Raw genomic sequence first — 19,932 nt, forward strand, 5'->3', positions numbered from 1 at the left:
AGTCATTTGTTTAATAGTAACTTAACATTATATAATTCCCATATAAAACTATGAATTGTAATTTTAAATGGTTTAAAAGCATGTAGAATAACATATGTAGGCAAGTATATTTCTCCTTTTTTTTATTAAGAAGCAAAGACAAAAAGAAAAAAAAAGAAACAGGGCAGGGTTCGGTGGTTGAATCATCCATCCCCAACAATGCCAAAACCAAATCTACGCCCTTGTACCGAACAAACACTAGTGTTCAAACAAATAGAACATACACAAAAGAATAGTTGTGCAATTCAAAGATGCTTTGAAGTCAATGTTTATTTAGGTATTCGCGACCCGATTTTAACCTTAAGTCTTCAACACAGCCCGAGCTGTCTTAGGCAAGCTTTCTTGAAATTTCTTTATGTAGTGTTAAAGAAATTACAAGAGAGTAGTTCTCCGGGCTTCTAGGAACCACAGCACCTCAGCCGTTAAAAGGCAGTTGACAGTGCCGGTGTAGAGGGTTAGGGTGTAGAGTGCTGTGCGTAAAAGTTGTCAATACTCGGCTGACTCCTTCAATATTAAAAAGAATGCGTCTCCTCCCATGCGCACAATTTTTGTGGTTAAGACCCTTCCTACTCCCATAGACATCCATTTTAATACCATAAAAGACCACATGCAGTAAATTTTCAGATTACAGTTAACTTGAGTGGAAAGATGAGCTGGTTCTAATTAGGGGAAAATTACAAGCTATAATTCCCCCCCCCCCCCCCCCCCCCCGTGTCCCGTCTCTCTCCTCCCCCTTTTCTCCCTCCCCAGTCTCCTCCTGCGCCTCCCTCCTTCTCTCACTTATCCTATATCACACACAATGAAAGGAAAAAGACAAAAAGAAGTCGCTTCATTCATTTATCTGGAAACATTAATGGATAGAACACCTTAAGTGAGCCACTTAAATAAATAATCGCTGGATTTTGTGGCTGAAGCGAAGAAGAAAGAAAGAGAACAAGGAATCACGAAAAGAAGGATCGGGGCCGATCATGGGGGATTCCGACACTGGCTCAGGTGCAAATGGAACGAAGAGGTAAGAACTTATCAAACTGCTTCCAAACCAAAACTCAGCTTTGGTTTCCTGAAAAGCAGCAGCATGTAAAGGCTCTGAATTCATCATTCTGGGACGCATTAGTCGCTATTCTTTAGCTTTCATTCATATTTGATTCCATTTTTTGTGATGAAAAAAGTGACAAGATCAGTATTAAAAAGTTTAACTGATTAAACTTAAATGTTAGCGTTCGGGGAGAAGCTGACTTATGCGATAATATAAGCTATACATTTTCTCTACTTGAATACTGGATACCTGACAGACAAAACTCATTAATTGAAGTCACTTTCAACTTATTTAAAAGCAAGAAACAGTTTCGGTGTCAATGAATGATTAGAAAACAAAACAAAACAAACGAAAACTAACATTTTTAAAGATGTTATTTAACGTCTTTTGTGTGTTTTATTGTTGATGGTGTGTTAACGCTATTGTTCTTCCTGGTAAGTTAGACAAAGTTGACCGTCTTGTTCTGAGCTGGAAATGATTGATGATTAATGATTGGTGACTTGCATCTAACTGATTTTTCATGGCAAGTTTGTATACACATCAGTATAACAAAACATAGTGAACACAATGGGTAGACTATTAAAATGCAATTTGTTTAATCAGTCTGGCTGACAGAACAAAATAAATAATAAAATACAAAAGGCAGTGTGCAAATAAAACATTCCCTGAACTCCAATGCTGCGCATACAGAGTCTTTACTATCCACTTGGCTTGACTTAAGTACAATGGAAAACTTTTGGGGAATTAGAATTACAGATATGAGCAGTATTACTTGAGAAAATAAAACGAGTCAAGCTGGTGTGGCTCTACTGCTGTGGAGTGAGGCAAACAGGTTTGGTGAAACAGAAACCAGTGTTTAATCGTATAGGATTATAGGCCACAGCAAATTCAAAAGTGTCAAATGTTTTGGTGTTAGTAGACTTCTTGCAAAAGTAGAGTTAATTTTACTCTAAGTAGAGTCACATTCTTTTAATGTAACTCTGAGGTGTAAAATGATAGTAGTTAAAATCGAGTGTTAAAAATGAGTGTTTCTATTTCAAATCTGGAGGTGTTACAATGTTAACATTAACTCTTGACCTCTTAACTCCGAACTCCTAGAGGGGCTATGACACTAATAGAGTAAATTCACAGACTCCGCCCGCAGTACCACAGATTCTGATCCAAGCTGAAGTGAAGCCGTTTGCTATGCTTGGTAAGTCGTTTTTTTGTGAGATTGTTTCAATTATTATTATGAGCTTTTACTTCTGTGGCTTTTTGGAGTTGAGACAAAGCTGTGTGAAAGGCATTAGCCATGTTGCTCGCTGATAGCATAATAATCTGTTTTAGCTAGCTGAAATATATTGTCTGCGGGCAAATAGTACAGCCTTGAAAAAAAGCTTGCATATGAATTTTCAGTCAGGTTTTTGGTTAACTTAAATACACCTAAAACAATATCTAGATTGTGAAATGTTGGTATAATGGTGCTACTTCAAGCCTGAAAACGATCTCCCACAAAAAAAACCGAGCAAACAGCAGTTGCAGACGTCCTGACTGGGTTGTACGTTTAGATCCCTCCAGAGTTTTGTGCACACGGTTTAGGTAAAAATGAAAAAGATTGAGTTTTTAAATTTAGTTCACCATTAACTGTTGTCTGTGTTCTTCAGTTGTTTGAGAGAGCACCATTTCAACAAACATGTGCGGGTAGAATATTGCCTTTAAATACAAGTTACAGCTCAAAAGATTATTTGTGCAATTAATTAGTGCACAACTAATTTTTATTGAATCTCCACACAGGATATGCTTGTGAAGGTGGAATATGGGGGAAAGCAGAAGTGATGAATGGAGGACATTCATCACTTCCTCCATTGAAGAAAAGAACAATGAGCATGCTGTTGCATTTATCTATGTCAGAGCATTTGATAAACAATATTCTAATGAAAGTGAGAACATGTACATTGCTCCATATTGTTACATGTTTCAGAAAATGTTTTGAAATTGTAGTGCACAGTTCAAAAATAAATGTTTTTCAAAAACCATTGCCTCTTTATAATACATGTTTATTTCCAAAGGAATTTCTAGAAGTTCAGAAGAGTAAAATTCAAACTTTTAAGAATTAATTAGAAGATCTCTTATGTAGTTAAACTAGAATACTCTGAGAGTTAGTATATAAACTCTTAACACCTAGTTAGCATTAATAAGTGTTAAATTATCAACTCCAGTTGATAGATGGCATCCATTGTCACGCAGCATACATTAAATAAAAATGTTGAGGAGGCAGAAAAATACCTTTTGATTCCTTCCTCCAGATCATCATTAACACTACTATAACAATACTAGAAATAATTTCTGAAGTAATTTGGAAACTGCGTCAACCTCAGAAGTAGCAAAAGCACAGACTTTCTTTACTTAAGTAGAAATAGAGATACCTAGGTTTAAAAATACTCCAGTCAGATTAAATGCTAATTCAGCTCTGTTGCACTAGGGATGGGTACCGGGTGTTGTGCCAAAAAGTGATTGTCTGCCAAAAACTGATTTCCAGTGTTTCTGTGTATTTTTTTATGTGTAATATCTTTACGTATGTTCGTAAATAGACTTCAGTGAACAGGGGATACAAAGGGGTTACATAAAGAATTAAAAAATTATCTGTTTTTTAAGTATCTTTACAACTTGTACTTACATTATAACCAATCCGGTCCTTTATCCCCACTTAAAATATTTTTACAGAACTATTGTAATATTTGCTGCCGTTTCTGCTGTCCTGTTGGGCAACTTACTCTTACAAAATACATTTTTAATGTTAATGAGATTTTTTTTACTGCATAAATAAAGGTTATATAAAAGTCGCTGCCAAAAACTGATTGCGGCTTGTATCTTGTTACACGAATGTTGTTTGTGGCTCAAGATGACTTTATGTCATCCATAAGGGATGCATTTGACATATGTTTAACATATTATAGCCCAACAAGTTACTTATAGCACTTTAAATATGAGCAATCGCTTTTTGGCAAATACCGGAAATCAGTTTTTGGCAGACAATCACTTTTTGGCACAACACCTGTTCCGGCACTGGTTCTGACATAAACGGTAGTAACCAGACCGAAAAGCAGCGCACATTTCGGTGCTTTTTTTCCCTGAGATGTCATACACTTTGGATTCTAGCCAATCATTTTACCTTTGCAAGCGTAGTAGGCGGGCAAACTCAGCAGCCTGCAGCAAGTGGTATTATGTTGATACGGTGATACTGTGCAAAGGAGGTAACACCTCGAATCTGATGAAACACCTGGTGACGTATAGCATTTTTTTAAAAGCCGAGAAATGCGCCGTATTTGATAGCTTGCTGCAGGACCTCACACCGAGCATATCTACTGCGGGTGTGGTGCCTGTTATCGGACCCGGAGTTAGCAACATGAACCCAAAGAGGAGAGTCCTGGCCCCTAGCCCTGTCAGTGTAGCAGAAATGATGACGGATGATGATGGCAGCAGCAGCCGTTCTTCTCTGGGTCAGTAGCTTAATGTTGTTCGTGTGTAACCACGTTATTAAATTAATGCATGTAAGGTGAACTAGCAAACACCGTTGTAGTTACATGCGGCTGTCTTCTTGTTTGATGGCAGATACTCCCTTCACCCTGGCCAAAAAGGCTAAAATGACCAAAGAAAATGTGGGAAACAGCTAAACATGAGAGGTTTTTGGATAAAGTTTGTGTTTTTTCCATTGTTTAAGCACTGCTTCCAGCCAAGAGTGATACCATAAATCCCCTATAGCTGCAGAAAAGGCTAACATTGTTATCTTTTTACAAAAAACAGCTAAACATGAGAGGTTTTGGACAAAGTTTGTGTTCTTGATTCTTTAAGCACCGGTTCGAGCACCGTTTAAGCACTGGCACCATTTCAAAAGTACCGGATTGGGACTGGTATCGGATAAAACCTAAACGATACCCATCCCTATGCTGCACTGTGCACCAATCCAACACAGTGCTTTACTGTGAATCCACCACACCAATTCAAATTAAGCTATATATTTATATACATAATATAACTACCCACTAACATGCAACATTTGAATAACAGCTAACAGGAGTTAGCACAGCTTAGCTTTATATATAAAACATGTGATAATATACGTAATTTATCAATGTGATTGATAATGATGACATCATATGTAAGCTTTAAATTTGCAGTTAATTTGCCCTTACCTTTAAATATAACCTCTCATCTTCCTCTCCTGTTCTTTCTGTTTTCCTACATCTTTCTCCATCACTGAGTGAAGTTAGTGCTCTCTCTTTTCTTTCCCTGGAAATACAGCAGCTGAACCTTTACCTGGCAACACACTGTGTGACAAAATGCAGACAAACAGTTTGTGTGATTGTTGATGTTTGTTTAGCTGATAGAAACATTACATTTGAAATGACCTAACACTTAAAAAATGCCACTCCTTTCATGCTTCCCCCCTTCTGTAGCACTAGATTCTGATGTATCACAAACACAACATACTTAGACCTACACTCCTTTCCCCCACTTAAATTCCCGAAGTAACAAATCTGTTAGAAAATATAAGAAGTGGAAAGCATAAATATTTATGTAAAAATGTAGAGAGTAAAGAAAAAAGTTGTCAGAAATTAAAATACTCAAATAAAGTACAGAATCCTAAAATTTCTACTAAAGTAGAATAACGTAGGTATTTGTACTTTGTAACTTTCCACCTATGGTCACCATTAGATGTCACAAAGTGTGGAGTGCAGAGATGAGAACTCAAATGCAAATTTCACAACACACATTTGATAAACAAAATATGAAGCCCTACAGGTAATAACAAGTTCAATAGCTCAGAGAGAAAACCTCAGAAAAAGTTTCACACAAGGCATTGGTGACAGAAAATAATCTAAACAGGCATCCGTGACTCAGTTTCAGTGCTATCATTACAAAAAAAAAAATGTGGAAAATCTTTATAGACCCTTTGATAAAACCTGCGCAAACAATCGTTTTCCAACAAAGGTCAAAGTGACTTCTGATGAAACAAAGAAATGGCCTGTTTTTCAAGTGTTATCATGACTGTATTATCTGCCTCCAGGAATTTGTTGCCATTTGTGAGTCCTTATATTGATGCTATAAATATTGTTCCCTATACTGAGGTAATGATTGTTAATCTTTCACTGATAAATTCAAAAAAGTAGCTGGAAACATTCAACAGAAATTGGCAGTACTAAAGAGGCTGAACACAATAGCTGTGGGCTGTGTTCACCTGGATTGTACTTACATCATTAAGGAGGTGCATATCAAGTTGTTCCATAGGTTATAGCGCAGGATTTCAGAGGAGTGTTGATATGAGGCAGATTTCCCACTGAAGCATAAATCTTCAGTATCAGTGAGCTTAGAGATTTTCAGCTCTAACTCAAATGTTGTGAAGCTGTACACTTTGTTAACAATGGCAAAGAAAGATGATATAACTCACCACTTTTATCTTTCTTGTCTTTTTAGGGAACTTGTCCAGAGCATCTTTCCACAGAAGAAGATCTTATTTCATTCCTGGTTTCAGCTCCTGCTTCTATTTTGTGTTTTGGCCTTAGGCTTGTGTTACACCCTGTCCAGCCGCCCGCTGTCACTATGGCAGAGCTTCCCACTGCAGGAACAATACCAGTGGTTTTTAAACCAGAACAGTAGGGTTAATGCACCTGCTTACCGCATTCATCCCAAAAACAAAGTTATATTAAACAAAACCACTGAACCTTCGACTGTGCGATCTACCTCCCTCCAGTACCACCAAGCCTATCCACGCAACTACCATTTTCTTATGGATAACACAGAGGTTTGCAAGAACAAGATCCCATTCCTGGTTCTCATGGTTCCAGTGGAACCAAAAAATGTGGCAGCTCGGGACGCGATCCGCCAGACATGGGGCAAAGAAAACATAGTTCAGGGTGAGGTGGTACTCACTTTATTTATGTTGGGTGTCTCTAGAGAAGATGATGTTGAGAAGCTCAAACAGGAAAATTTGCAGCACCATGATCTGATCCAGAGTGACTTCACAGACAGTTATCTAAACCTAACAATCAAAACCATGGTGATCATGGACTGGCTAAGTACACACTGCCCTGCAGCAGCCTATGCCATGAAGATTGACTCTGACATGTTTCTGAATGTTGACAATCTAGTAATCATGCTAAAACAGCCGGGCATCCCCAAGACCAACTACCTGACAGGGATGCTTATGTGGAACAGACCAGTCATTCGTTCCAAGAACTCCAAGTGGTATGTGCCTGAGGAATTGTATCCAGAGCCTGAATACCCGACCTACACACTGGGTATGGGATATGTCTTTTCTAATGATCTTCCAGAGAAATATGTGGAAATGTCAAAGTCAGTCAAACCCTTTAACATTGAGGATGCTTATATTGGGATGTGCATGAAAAAGCTTGGACTTGCCCTCACAGCACCACCAACACCCTCCCAGTTCAAGGCCTATAACTATGCATATAATCGCTGTGAATTTTCCAAGGTCATTACATACATTCTTGGTTCTTCTAAACAGCTGCTGGATTATTGGACAGACCTGAAAAAGCCTGGGCCACCTTGTCCTTAACACCTTAGCTTTATGCTAGAGTTTTAATGTATTTATAGATTGTTATAAACTACCGAAGTTATTTATTTTTTTAAATGTGATTTAGAGTTACTTGTTTGGAAAGGTGAAGGTGAACAATTGCTTCAAGGTTTTATAGGTTTACCAGGTCTCATTGGGGTGCACTTTTACATGTGTGATTATTATGTGAGAATGCTGAGGTTACTTAAATGCGTTTACAAATAATACAGTTGGGGTTAAAGATTAAATTGACTGCTAATGAAAGGTGTAAATATTTTAAAAGATTATAAGGTTTATTTTACATATTAAAGTACATTTAATTAAATGGACTGTTCTTATTCATTTGAATGTAATGAATATGTTTTTCCAAAACCTCAACCTTTCAGTGTTCTCTTGAATGTTGTGAGAAACGCCATTCACATACTAGAGTCTATGATAATACCACAGTAGAGCACTGTCCTGTTTTGTTTTCTATCACTGGCAAATCTGGGATCCTTAAAAGCCCTTAGAGGACAGTTTCTGACATACAGAAAGATACTAGTTACAGAATCCATATTTCTCTATAGTGCCTCAGATTGTTTTAATCTGCAAAGCAATTTCAATTCTTTTAGACTATTTCTTTATTTCAATTGTATTCATCTCTCATTGCATACATCTGTTATGTTCCCATTGTGTCCTTATCTCTCCCACCAGAAATAAGACACACAGACAGCAAAGACTCAAAACAGCCAAGGTTCACTGCACATCTTAACCTCCTAAGACCCAAACTCTTCCATGGCATGCATTTTTAATTTCTCTTTGGTATTTGGGCATATTGGGATCCGATGAATGTAAAAACAAAGAATTACCAGATTTTTTTTAAACTGAATTTTTGTTTCTGAGAAAAATGAGAGCCACATATGAGGATATTTGTTTTAAATTTTGATGAAACAGAGGCAGTATAATGTCCTCATAAGTTGATATCAGGCCCTTGTAGAGCAAAATTTTGTGATTTGGTCTAGACAACCAAAAATGTAATGGCCACATCATAGCTGGACTGGCCATCGGGCATACCGGTGGGCCGATGGCGATTTTTCGTTTTTAAAAATTTTTTTTTTATGGTATAAACAATGAAAGGTGGTGGATTGGCCAGATGCTGGCCGATATGTAAAAGTAACTCAGTAACCAAATTTTTGGTGGCTGTGGCGGAGCTGCCACAGAGGCCAGCAGGTGGATGAGGGAGAGTGGAGGCAGGAGGAGGAGAGACCCGAGGCAGCTGCCGGTCCGAGTATCAGGTGAACTGAACTTCAGGTAAGAAGTTATGACCTGCAGTCTATCTGGGTCAGATATAAACCAAGTTTAGGTGGAGTTTATTTTCGTTGTGCTGACTTTTTACAGTTACAATAAGTTGTACTGCGTACTATGGGAGCTATGATGTTGCTGACAGTGAACTTTATTTTATTCATAAAGTTAGTTAGTAGAGTTGCCAACTGTTCTGTAAAAAACAGAATCGCCCCGCATTCAGAGAAATTATTACGCACTTCGTACGGAGCTGAAAAAGAACACAGTTTGTCCTGGACGTCAGCTAGAATGGAAGAAGACACAAAGCTGGAGAGAGAGATAATCCCATACAGCTTATGACAAAATTTGATCCGAAGTGATTGATGGCCCTAATCACGACCTTTTGACCTCCCGCCCCTCCCCCCCGGAAGCGTGTAATGAGCGTGACGAATCGCATCCGGAGAAGGGGGGTGGGAAACCCCCCGCGTGACGAATCGCATCCTGAGAAGGGGGGGGGTGAACCCCGGAAGCGCGTCATCTGTTGTTGGGAAAAAAAAAGTTTTTAGAGGGAGGGGGGAAACCTCCGGAAGCGCGCCATCTGTTGGAGGGGAATAAAAAAGCAGAGAGGTGGAGTCCGTCACAATTTCTAAGGCCCAGACGCAGGATGGATTTCCTTCTGCAGCCCCGCAGCGTTCCTGTGTCCGATGAGATCTGCTCTCCCAAAGAAGAAGGCTTTGAATATGACATATTCAAATACAGCATATTTACTATGGAAGGCCTCGATCCGGACCTTATGACCCTACCGGGAATACTCCAGAAGTGTCTAGTCATTTTCAGACCTGTTGCGTCATGTTCCCTAAGCACAGCGGTGATGCAGCAGATGATTCTGTGATGTATAGAGAGACAGAGCGGATGTAATTTTACTTTCTTAAGCTGCACCGGCGTTTGTAATGGAAATAAAGAGTGACTTCCTGTAGAGATTTCAATAGTATTTTATTTTCCTATAATACAGACGCTGTAAAAAAACCTTTAAGATACACCATAGCTTGTGATGAAAAGAAGAACTTTCTATCCGCTTGTAACCTACAGGCTGCCTATGTGTAAAAAACGAATAACTATCCCTTAGTGAATACTACTTTTCCTTTTGAGAGACTGAAAAAGAAACCAGCGACAGGCGATCTTGTTTCACTCACACACACACACACACACACACACACACACACACACACACACACACACACACACACACACACACACACACACACACACACACACACACACCCACCCCGCGGGCCAAGGAGGAGTTTTTTTTCTTCAATACTTTAACAATAAGTTTTCTCAATAGATAGAAAATGATGACGCTGAGGAGTCAACATCCGATATTATCATTGCTTGTAACCCGGTAAATAATTTCGTACATCTCCCCATAAAACAAGTCTTAGCGGGGAAAAAAGCTCATATTCGAATAAGTTTATTAAAACACCCCCCTCTGCGGGAAAGAGTCAACCATGAGGCGAGTTTTGCCAACAGCAATTGTCCATTTGGTAAAACAAATATCCGTCTCAAAGTCGTATTTTACCGTTGCAGAATGCGGAAAACAGAAGGCACACACACACACACACACACACACACACACACACACACACACACACACACACACACACACACACACACACACACACACACACACACCGCGGGTCAAGGAGGAGTTTTTTTTCTTCAATACTTTAACAATAAGTTTTCTCAATAGATAGAAAATGATGACGCTGAGGAGTCAACATCCGATATTATCATTGCTTGTAACCCGGTAAATAATTTCGTACATCTCCCCATAAAATAAGTCTTAGTGGAAAAAAGCTCATATTCGAATAAGTTTATTCCCCTCTGTGGGAAAGAGTTTTTTTCTCAGAGTCAACCATGAGGCGAGTTTTGTCAACAGCAATTGTCCATTTGGTAAAACAAATATCCGTCTCAAAGTCGTATTTTACCGTTGCAGAATGTGGAAAACAGACAGCGTTCACAAGAAGGCATTCAAAAAAAAGGAAATTGGATACCCCAACTCTCCCGACTGCACACACACACACACACACACACACACACACACACACACACACACACACACACACACACACACACACACACACACACACACGCTTGCATAGATAAACTCTGAATATAGTAGTGGGACTTCAGCTGTTTATGTAACTTACTATCTTAAGACTTTTGTGTCTACAATAATTAGTTTCCTTGGAACCAGATCCCTACCTGTTAATAATTCTCCACTGTACCCATGGTTCAGAAAATTACAGTCAGCCTGCCAGGGACACGTCACTCAGAGAGCTTTTAGAAACATGAGAGGCATCCATACATTTAGAGCACGGGCCTGTTATCAGAAAAAAGTACAAGCCGGAGTTGAATGGTGCTCAGTTTCACCTTCCTTCCTGTTGCTCTATGACGTAGTTTGAAACAGAAACCACAAGTGAGTCAGTCTCGGGTCGAGGTTAGGATTTCCAAAATCAGAGTTCACACACATGTAGCTCTTGATCATATATGTTCATATGTTAACAGTCTTTTTCTTCCCCTTCTTTATTTCTGCGGGAGTCAGGTGGCAGGAGCTCTGTGGAGGTATTTCATCTCCAAAGGCATTGAGTATCTGGACACTGTGTTTTTCATCCTGAGGAAAAAATTTAACCAGGTCACCTTCCTGCACGTCTACCATCATTGCTCCATGTTCACGCTCTGGTGGATTGGCATCAAGTGGGTGGCAGGAGGACAGTGTGAGTAGCTTACAACACAGCAGACATCAGCTATATGATATATATATGAATTTATCAGCATTGCTGTTGATAAAGCCTTCACCGGCTCTGTAGTTTTGTGGTTTATACTGGGTGAGGGCTGGGAAGAGACACAAATGCCTTGGTGGATGCTTCAGGAAGCTAAACCAAACATGTGGAGCTACTTGTCTATAAACCTTTTATTCACTACTGGTTAATGTATTCATTATTGTTGTTTGTTGAGCTTATTTTTTTTTTTTTTATAATATGCATCTGCATATTAACAGCCATGCTAGCAACTCTGTAAAGGTATACCACAGGCAGAGGAGCACTTTGAGCTAAGTGCTAATGCCAACAAGGCAACATGTTGAGAGTAATAGCATTTAATCGTTGAAGTTTACTATTGGGTACAATGTTTATCATGTTTACAGTATGTATTTAGCATGATAACACGCTATCACTTGCTAATTAGTAAACACAGGTGCAGCTATATGTATATTTGCAAGTAGATGATTGTGACTGAGAGTAAACTGAGTCTGAACACTGATGAAGAAGCTAGATGACAAATTTCACTGAAACCCACAAGCATAGTATCGTCATATGTAGCTTGGATAGTTTAATCTGGATTCATGGGCCCCTGGACCTACACTTGTTTGTATCTCCCACCCCCTCAACTATTGTCTTTTTATTGGATACAGACAGCAGGAGTTCAGAGCAACTCAGTTTAAGATTTTTTTTAACTATAGTAAGCAGAACAAAATTAAAAACTTATTGTTTCTTCTACTGCAGCATTCTTTGGTGCACATATGAATGCGATGATCCATGTCCTGATGTACCTGTATTACAGTCTTGCCTCCTGTGGACCTAAGATCCAAAAGTACCTGTGGTGGAAGAAGTATCTGACAATTATCCAGATGGTAGGTTGATTTCCAGGGTGGCTGATTTTGAAATTAAATATACTGATTGTAGGGATCATTTGACTGAAAATCATTCTTCTTGCTATGAAAGAACGGTGAAAACACAATATGGTGCAAAAGCATAACTCTTATTCTCTCTTTGGGGCTCAGATTCAGTTCCATGTCACCATCGGTCACACGGCCTTGTCTCTCTATCTCTAAAGACAGAGCACATATCTGAACCACTGGAACACAGAGGTAAGAGAAATCTGTGGAGATACATGCGAAGGATTAAACTATAAATTAGTTAATATTAGATTATTTCTGCCAAGAAAAATGTTGCCTGAGTTGATGTAGCAGTAATCTTGTTTGCGTTGGCCATGTTTCTTTTGGTTTGTGTTACCTTACCTGCTTTTCTTTCATACTCTCTTTAGGTAATAAAGCCACATCTTTACCATGAAGCTACCTTTGGCTCTGGTGTTTGCACTCACCCTCCCCATCATCAGGGCTCAGGTTCCTCACTGGGGTCCGTGTCCAGAGCCTGCTGTTCAACCCCCCGTCAGCCTTAAACAGGTACCAGTGACGATGCAGACTGTGCAGAATATGCTGAACACATTAGGCGTGAATGTCATGAGATACTTCTTCTCTCGCACAGTTTGAAAAGGAAAAAGCTGACACCACAAACATTATCAGAGATTTCTGTTAAACGAGAATTTATTAATATAAATATTGTTTTCATGTGAAAAAATAATTTAATTTATTAAAAGTACTTTTTATTTATATAGTTTATAATATATATATATATATATATATATATATATATATATATATATATATATATATATATATATATATATAATTTTTTTTTTCAGCATTTCAGCATAATCTTTGTTGTAAGTCAACTCAGTACCCAAAGTATTGTGTAAGTAAAGCTTTTCAGTACCTTTAATAGCATAGAAATGTGCATACATTAGTACAATAACTGAATAAATGAAGACAGACTTTTTCCCAGAGGGGAAACTTGGCAAAACATTGTGTTTAATTACTTCCTCAGCTGGTGTAGAGTAGGTTTTTATAAAACACATACCATATATCAGAGTATGTAGATTTATTCATAGTCTGCCGACCCCCTCTTCTTCTTCTCTGTGTTGGTGTTGGTGTTCGTGTGCGTGTGTGTGCGTGTGTGTGTGCGTGCCTTAGAAGTCAATTAATACATTAGCCATACTTAAAAAACATCTGAATTTCATTTAGAACTGAGATTCTAAGTTGTAAGCAGAAATCTTATGCACAGCCAGAAACATGTTTCCCCACTTTCACAATGCTGAGGTGTCAAATCCACAACCCCCAACAAATGGTTTGTTACACGCGGGTGTGAAGGGCAAGCTTTACTTACACAGCCTCACACACAGTAGATTTTTAAAGTTTTTGGGTACAGGGGTTTAGCCACAGATGCAACATCCACTTTTGATAAAGATCCCTCCACCTGTTTATTTCTTAAGAAATTAAGCATCTTTATTAAGCTCTTATTTATAATTGTCTACACAATAATAGACACCGTGTGCTCTGTGACATTATAGTCTTCTACTGCTGCTTCCATCGGTTTGCATTTTAAACTCCCAGCCTTTCAGTTTGTTATGAATGACTTTATATCACAAAATGTTAGAAATATAAAGTGATCCATGCGACTTTTTTATTTTTTTTATTTTATTTATTTTTTTATTTTCTGTTTGATGGAAGGACTTAAGACACGAGTTATTTAAACAATTCTAAATGACAGTGTGATGGCCATAGCACTTTATGCGGGTCAAATGTGTTAAGGATAATGTTTATCAATGTAAAATTGCAAAGAACTTGTGGATAGATTATAACATTTTGTAAACAGTTACCTCAGAAGCTGTACTGGTAGATCTATGTATGTAAGGTAAAACTATCCACAGTACTTCCACTTAAGTAGCTAAACACATAAAGTCACCCTTACCAATAATCCGCTGCTCCTTGAAAAAGTAGCACAAACAGACAACTGATTGAGCAATGATAAGTAGAGCTACCCGAGGCCGAGACTCAAGCAGAAGAAAATTAAAAGTTGTTGTTGTTTTTGTGGCTCGAAAAATTAAAGAAAGTATGTTTAATAATTCAACAAGACCCGCACCTTCAACACATGTACATTCAAATTCTGGTACAGGCTCATCATTGCTGCTGTTCAATAGTTTTTATCCGTTTGAAAAAGTCATTTTACGGCTTTAATGTTTCCAGCTGATAAGGAGAATGAGCGCGTTTTAAATGTGCGTCCAAAGGCTTTAAACATCTGCTTTGTCTGTAACGACAGTATCAAACTACAGAGCATTGTTTTTACTAAAATTCAACATTTTCAGATGAAAATTTGGCTGCTTTTTGTTTTTTTCACTGTAACACCCACCTCAACGCCATTTTTAGGATATTCTTGGTGATCCCACCTTTTTCATATTTATGCTTCTGGCACTGAGGGTATCTGATACGCATGTTGTCACTGTGTTTGTACTACCAGCTGTGAGGGCTCTGCCTTTGCTTTGAGCAGTCTGTTTTTATTTTGTCTCGTGACTGTGTGTGTGTGTGTGTTTTTTGTTTTTTTTCAAACGAGATCCTCGTCAGTTTGATTTTGTTACCACAAACTTTGTGTGAAGTTCACAACAGAGGTAAAGAGATTTAAACACCCCAGTTTAAGGAGGCAGGCAGGCAGGGGTTGGACCACCTGCACAGGACAGGTGAAGCAGAGAGTGTCGGGGGGAGATGTGCAACAGAAGCAGAGGGAACATTTTACTAGATGGTAAATGACAGATTTAGGTGATTAAGGATTTGTTGACAAGATTAAAAGACACGTCCGTCAGAGTTCAACAACATTACAGTTTGATTAAATAAAAAGTTTTTAAACTACACAAGGGTCATTTTCTCCTCTGATAGTAAGCATATTAAACATGTCAAGAAAGAAAGAGTATAAAGAAAAATAGTAAATGTGTGTCTAATTAAACTCTTCCTGTGAACCTTATATCATCCTTTAATATGTTCGGTGTTACAAACTTGAAGAAGCACAGAAAAGATCATCAGACATTAATCTAATCAGTTTTCAGCCTTCATTCATATTGAAAAGTTGAAATATGAATGAAGACCCAAGACCCTGCTAGACCCAAGTGCAGCGTTTAACACCGTTGGCCAGAACATTTTATTACAGCTATTATTAAATGGAGAGTCCTCTTCACACACTGAGGTTAATTATGAAGCTCCACAGGCTTCTGTGCAAAGACCAGATTTGTTTACATTATACGTGCTTTAGAAGACATAGCATAGCATACATTTTCACTGCTATGCATAAGATACCCGCTTTTATTGGTTAAACTGCCGGGATGTCTTAGACACATAATGAGCTTTAATTTTCTGCTTCTAAGTTCAGATAGAACTGAGGTTATTGTAACGGGGCGTAAAAAATCTTAGAAACACTGTGGCTAACAAGATCCTTACTCTGGATGGCATCGCCTTGAGCCGCCTGTTGTAGTGATTTGGCACATTATAAGTAAAATTGAAACATACAATCCCATAGCACAACATCAACATTTATTTATATACAAAAATAAAAATGCTTTTTCAGAAAAGAATTGTAACTTCACAATTCATCACCGATTATGTGGGTACATTTTTCTTTTTTTAAATGCACTATATGTAGAATACATTGTTTGGTAAAATGCTGGTTACACGTTCTAAGAATGAAAAAATCAGTCTTTCAGAGAAAAAATTAGCAGCCTCCTTTGTAAAACTCTGCGACCAACCGTAGCTGTCTGATTTTCACCATGTCCAACCCTACCAGATTGTGGTATGCCTCGGCTATGGCGTCAAAGACTTTCCTTTCCGATTTCAGTTCGCGCAAGAGAGTTTCCGCCACCATGCAGACTTTGACTTCACAATTCATCACCGATTATGTGGGTACATAGGGTAAGTCCTCATCATTATCCCATAGCTGTTCCGGTAATCTCTCAGGGCCTTGGAAGGGTGGCCATGTCCAGTCTACCTCATCAATGTCGGGAGAGTCGCCGAAATACAAAAAATCTTCCTCGTTATCAATGTCCATCGTCCACAGCTGTGGTGGTGAGGGGGGTGTGCTCCACTCTGACACTTCACTCCAATCTTCAAATGTAGGGTTCGTGGCTGGATCTTCAGAGACTAAAGATTGCTCAGTATCCCTGGTACCAAGTACCAAATATGTACCAAGTTCTGTCACTCTGATGGTTGATTGAGCAGAAGGGCTGGAAGATGCCATTTTCATGGAGAATTTCAAGCCCAACAGATGGGAATTACCGTTCTTTTCCAAAGTTACAGCTGCTAGAGACGCAGTGGCCGACTCTACGGTTTTTGAAAATAGCTGCCACACCTACCCGCACCCTTTAAGATCAACCCACTTCCAGACCACGCCCTCTTCTGTTATTTAAAAAGAAGACCGCCGTCTCATTCCTTCAAACCTTTTTTTTTTTAGCTCAAAAACAGAGAGAAGTATGGCCTCTACAGCCCTGCGCCACCCTGCGGAGGAGGAGGAAAGTTCTGCGGACGAGGGCACAATATTACCTGACACGTCCGGTTACTATCGCCCCTTGGAAAAGCAGCAGCAAGAGGACGAGCTTGACGGTTGGGCATCTTCTTTGTTCATCGATACCGTGAAAACCGCGGTGTATCATCTTGTCAACCTCGTAATCAACAAGTACCTCACTGACACATGCAACGATTGTATGGCCGATCAACCCCTCCAGAAACAGCATGAGTGTTTGCGAGTGTTGGAGGATGACTTTTACGCTGAAAATTATTACAGCATCAGAAAAAGACTCCTCACCCCTTGTTTCATTCCATCCATTCAACGGCTGCTGATTGCTCGCCACATCAAAATGGACGACGTCAAAGTCTGCATGGTGGCGGAAACTCTCTTGCGCGAACTGAAATCGGAAAGGAAAGTCTTTGACGCCATAGCCGAGGCATACCACAATCTGGTAGGGTTGGACATGGTGAAAATCAGACAGCTACGGTTGGTCGCAGAGTTTTACAAAGGAGGCTGCTAATTTTTTCTCTGAAAGACTGATTTTTTCATTCTTAGAACGTGTAACCAGCATTTTACCAAACAATGTATTCTACATATAGTGCATTTAAAAAAAGAAAAATGTACCCACATAATCGGTGATGAATTGTGAAGTTACAATTCTTTTCTGAAAAAGCATTTTTATTTTTGTATATAAATAAATGTTGATGTTGTGCTATGGGATTGTATGTTTCAATTTTACTTATAATGTGCCAAATCACTACAACAGGCGGCTCAAGGCGATGCCATCCAGAGTAAGGATCTTGTTAGCCACAGTGTTTCTAAGATTTTTTACGCCCCGTTACAATAACCTCAGTTCTATCTGAACTTAGAAGCAGAAAATTAAAGCTCATTATGTGTCTAAGACATCCCGGCAGTTTAACCAATAAAAGCGGGTATCTTATGCATAGCAGTGAAAATGTATGCTATGCTATGTCTTCTAAAGCACGTATAATGTAAACAAATCTGGTCTTTGCACAGAAGCCTGTGGAGCTTCATAATTAACCTCAGTGTGTGAAGAGGACTCTCCATTTAATAATAGCTGTAATAAAATGTTCTGGCCAACGGTGTTAAACGCTGCACTTGGGTCTAGCAGGGTCTTGGGTCTTCATTCATATTTCAACTTTTCAATATGAATGAAGGCTGAAAACTGATTAGATTAATGTCTGATGATCTTTTCTGTGCTTCTTCAAGTTTGTAACACCGAACATATTAAAGGATGATATAAGGTTCACAGGAAGAGTTTAATTAGACACACATTTACTATTTTTCTTTATACTCTTTCTTTCTTGACATGTTTAATATGCTTACTATCAGAGGAGAAAATGACCCTTGTGTAGTTTAAAAACTTTTTATTTAATCAAACTGTAATGTTGTTGAACTCTGACGGACGTGTCTTTTAATCTTGTCAACAAATCCTTAATCACCTAAATCTGTCATTTACCATCTAGTAAAATGTTCCCTCTGCTTCTGTTGCACATCTCCCCCCGACACTCTCTGCTTCACCTGTCCTGTGCAGGTGGTCCAACCCCTGCCTGCCTGCCTCCTTAAACTGGGGTGTTTAAATCTCTTTACCTCTGTTGTGAACTTCACACAAAGTTTGTGGTAACAAAATCAAACTGACGAGGATCTCGTTTGAAAAAAAAAAAAAACACACACACACACACACACACACACACAGTCACGAGACAAAATAAAAACAGACTGCTCAAAGCAAAGGCAGAGCCCTCACAGCTGGTAGTACAAACACAGTGACAACATGCGTATTAGATACCCTCAGTGCCAGAAGCATAAATATGAAAAAGGTGGGATCACCAAGAATATCCTAAAAATGGCGTTGAGGTGGGTGTTACAGTGAAAAAAACAAAAAGCAGCCAAATTTTCATCTGAAAATGTTGAATTTTAGTAAAAACAATGCTCTGTAGTTTGATACTGTCGTTACAGACAAAGCAGATGTTTAAAGCCTTTGAACGCTCATTTAAAACGCGCTCATTCTCCTTATCAGCTGGAAACATTAAAGCCGTAAAATGACTTTTTCAAACGGATAAAAACTATTGAACAGCAGCAATGATGAGCCTGTACCAGAATTTGAATGTACATGTGTTGAAGGTGCGGGTCTTGTTGAATTATTAAACATACTTTCTTTAATTTTTCGAGCCACAAAAACAACAACTTTTAATTTTCTTCTGCTTGAGTCTCGGCCTCGGGTAGCTCTACTTATCATTGCTCAGTCAGTTGTCTGTTTGTGCTACTTTTTCAAGGAGCAGCGGATTATTGGTAAGGGTGACTTTATGTGTTTAGCTACTTAAGTGGAAGTACTGTGGATAGTTTTACCTTACATACATAGATCTACCAGTACAGCTTCTGAGGTAACTGTTTACAAAATGTTATAATCTATCCACAAGTTCTTTGCAATTTTACATTGATAAACATTATCCTTAACACATTTGACCCGCATAAAGTGCTATGGCCATCACACTGTCATTTAGAATTGTTTAAATAACTCGTGTCTTAAGTCCTTCCATCAAACAGAAAATAAAAAAATAAATAAAATAAAAAAAATAAAAAAGTCGCATGGATCACTTTATATTTCTAACATTTTGTGATATAAAGTCGTTCATAACAAACTGAAAGGCTGGGAGTTTAAAATGCAAACCGATGGAAGCAGCAGTAGAAGACTATAATGTCACAGAGCACACGGTGTCTATTATTGTGTAGACAATTATAAATAAGAGCTTAATAAAGATGCTTAATTTCTTAAGAAATAAACAGGTGGAGGGATCTTT

General features: G+C 38.6%; 2 protein-coding genes and 1 long non-coding RNA gene across 3 annotated transcripts in view; 2 read left to right on the plus strand and 1 right to left on the minus strand.

The window, feature by feature from the left end:
- The window catches only part of LOC308395245, a 35,337-nt gene that overhangs the window by 12,584 nt on the left and 2,821 nt on the right, over positions 1–19,932 (minus strand). The gene's annotated exons all lie outside the window — the stretch shown is intronic.
- On the plus strand, positions 852–8,183 carry LOC308395243 (beta-1,3-galactosyltransferase 5-like). Its single transcript, XM_080880013.1, has 2 exons — positions 852–1,051; positions 6,530–8,183. Exons 1-2 carry the CDS (start codon positions 1,008–1,010, stop codon positions 7,629–7,631), a joined length of 1,146 nt encoding a protein of 381 aa, XP_080736139.1. The 5' UTR covers positions 852–1,007; the 3' UTR covers positions 7,632–8,183.
- On the plus strand, positions 10,397–16,942 carry LOC308395911 (very long chain fatty acid elongase 4-like; the record flags this gene model as incomplete). Its single annotated transcript, XM_080880962.1, has 7 exons — positions 10,397–10,401; positions 11,349–11,388; positions 11,494–11,665; positions 12,452–12,579; positions 12,730–12,816; positions 12,993–13,131; positions 16,445–16,942. The coding sequence occupies 5 exons, from the start codon at positions 10,397–10,399 to the stop codon at positions 12,778–12,780; spliced, it is 396 nt and encodes a 131-aa protein (XP_080737088.1). The 3' UTR covers positions 12,781–12,816; positions 12,993–13,131; positions 16,445–16,942.

The sequence above is a fragment of the Rhamphochromis sp. 'chilingali' genome, assembly GCF_963969265.1.
Source record: "Rhamphochromis sp. 'chilingali' genome assembly, chromosome: 4".
NCBI classification, from domain to species: domain Eukaryota; kingdom Metazoa; phylum Chordata; class Actinopteri; order Cichliformes; family Cichlidae; genus Rhamphochromis; species Rhamphochromis sp. 'chilingali'.

Bases quoted from the DNA above. Each gene is read 5' to 3' on its own strand.
- LOC308395243 (XM_080880013.1), top strand. From the start codon at position 1,008: ATGGGGGATTCCGACACTGGCTCAGGTGCAAATGGAACGAAGAG. The intron at 1,052-6,529 runs GTAAGAACTTAT...TTGTCTTTTTAG, and splicing joins GGTGCAAATGGAACGAAGAG to GGAACTTGTCCAGAGCATCT.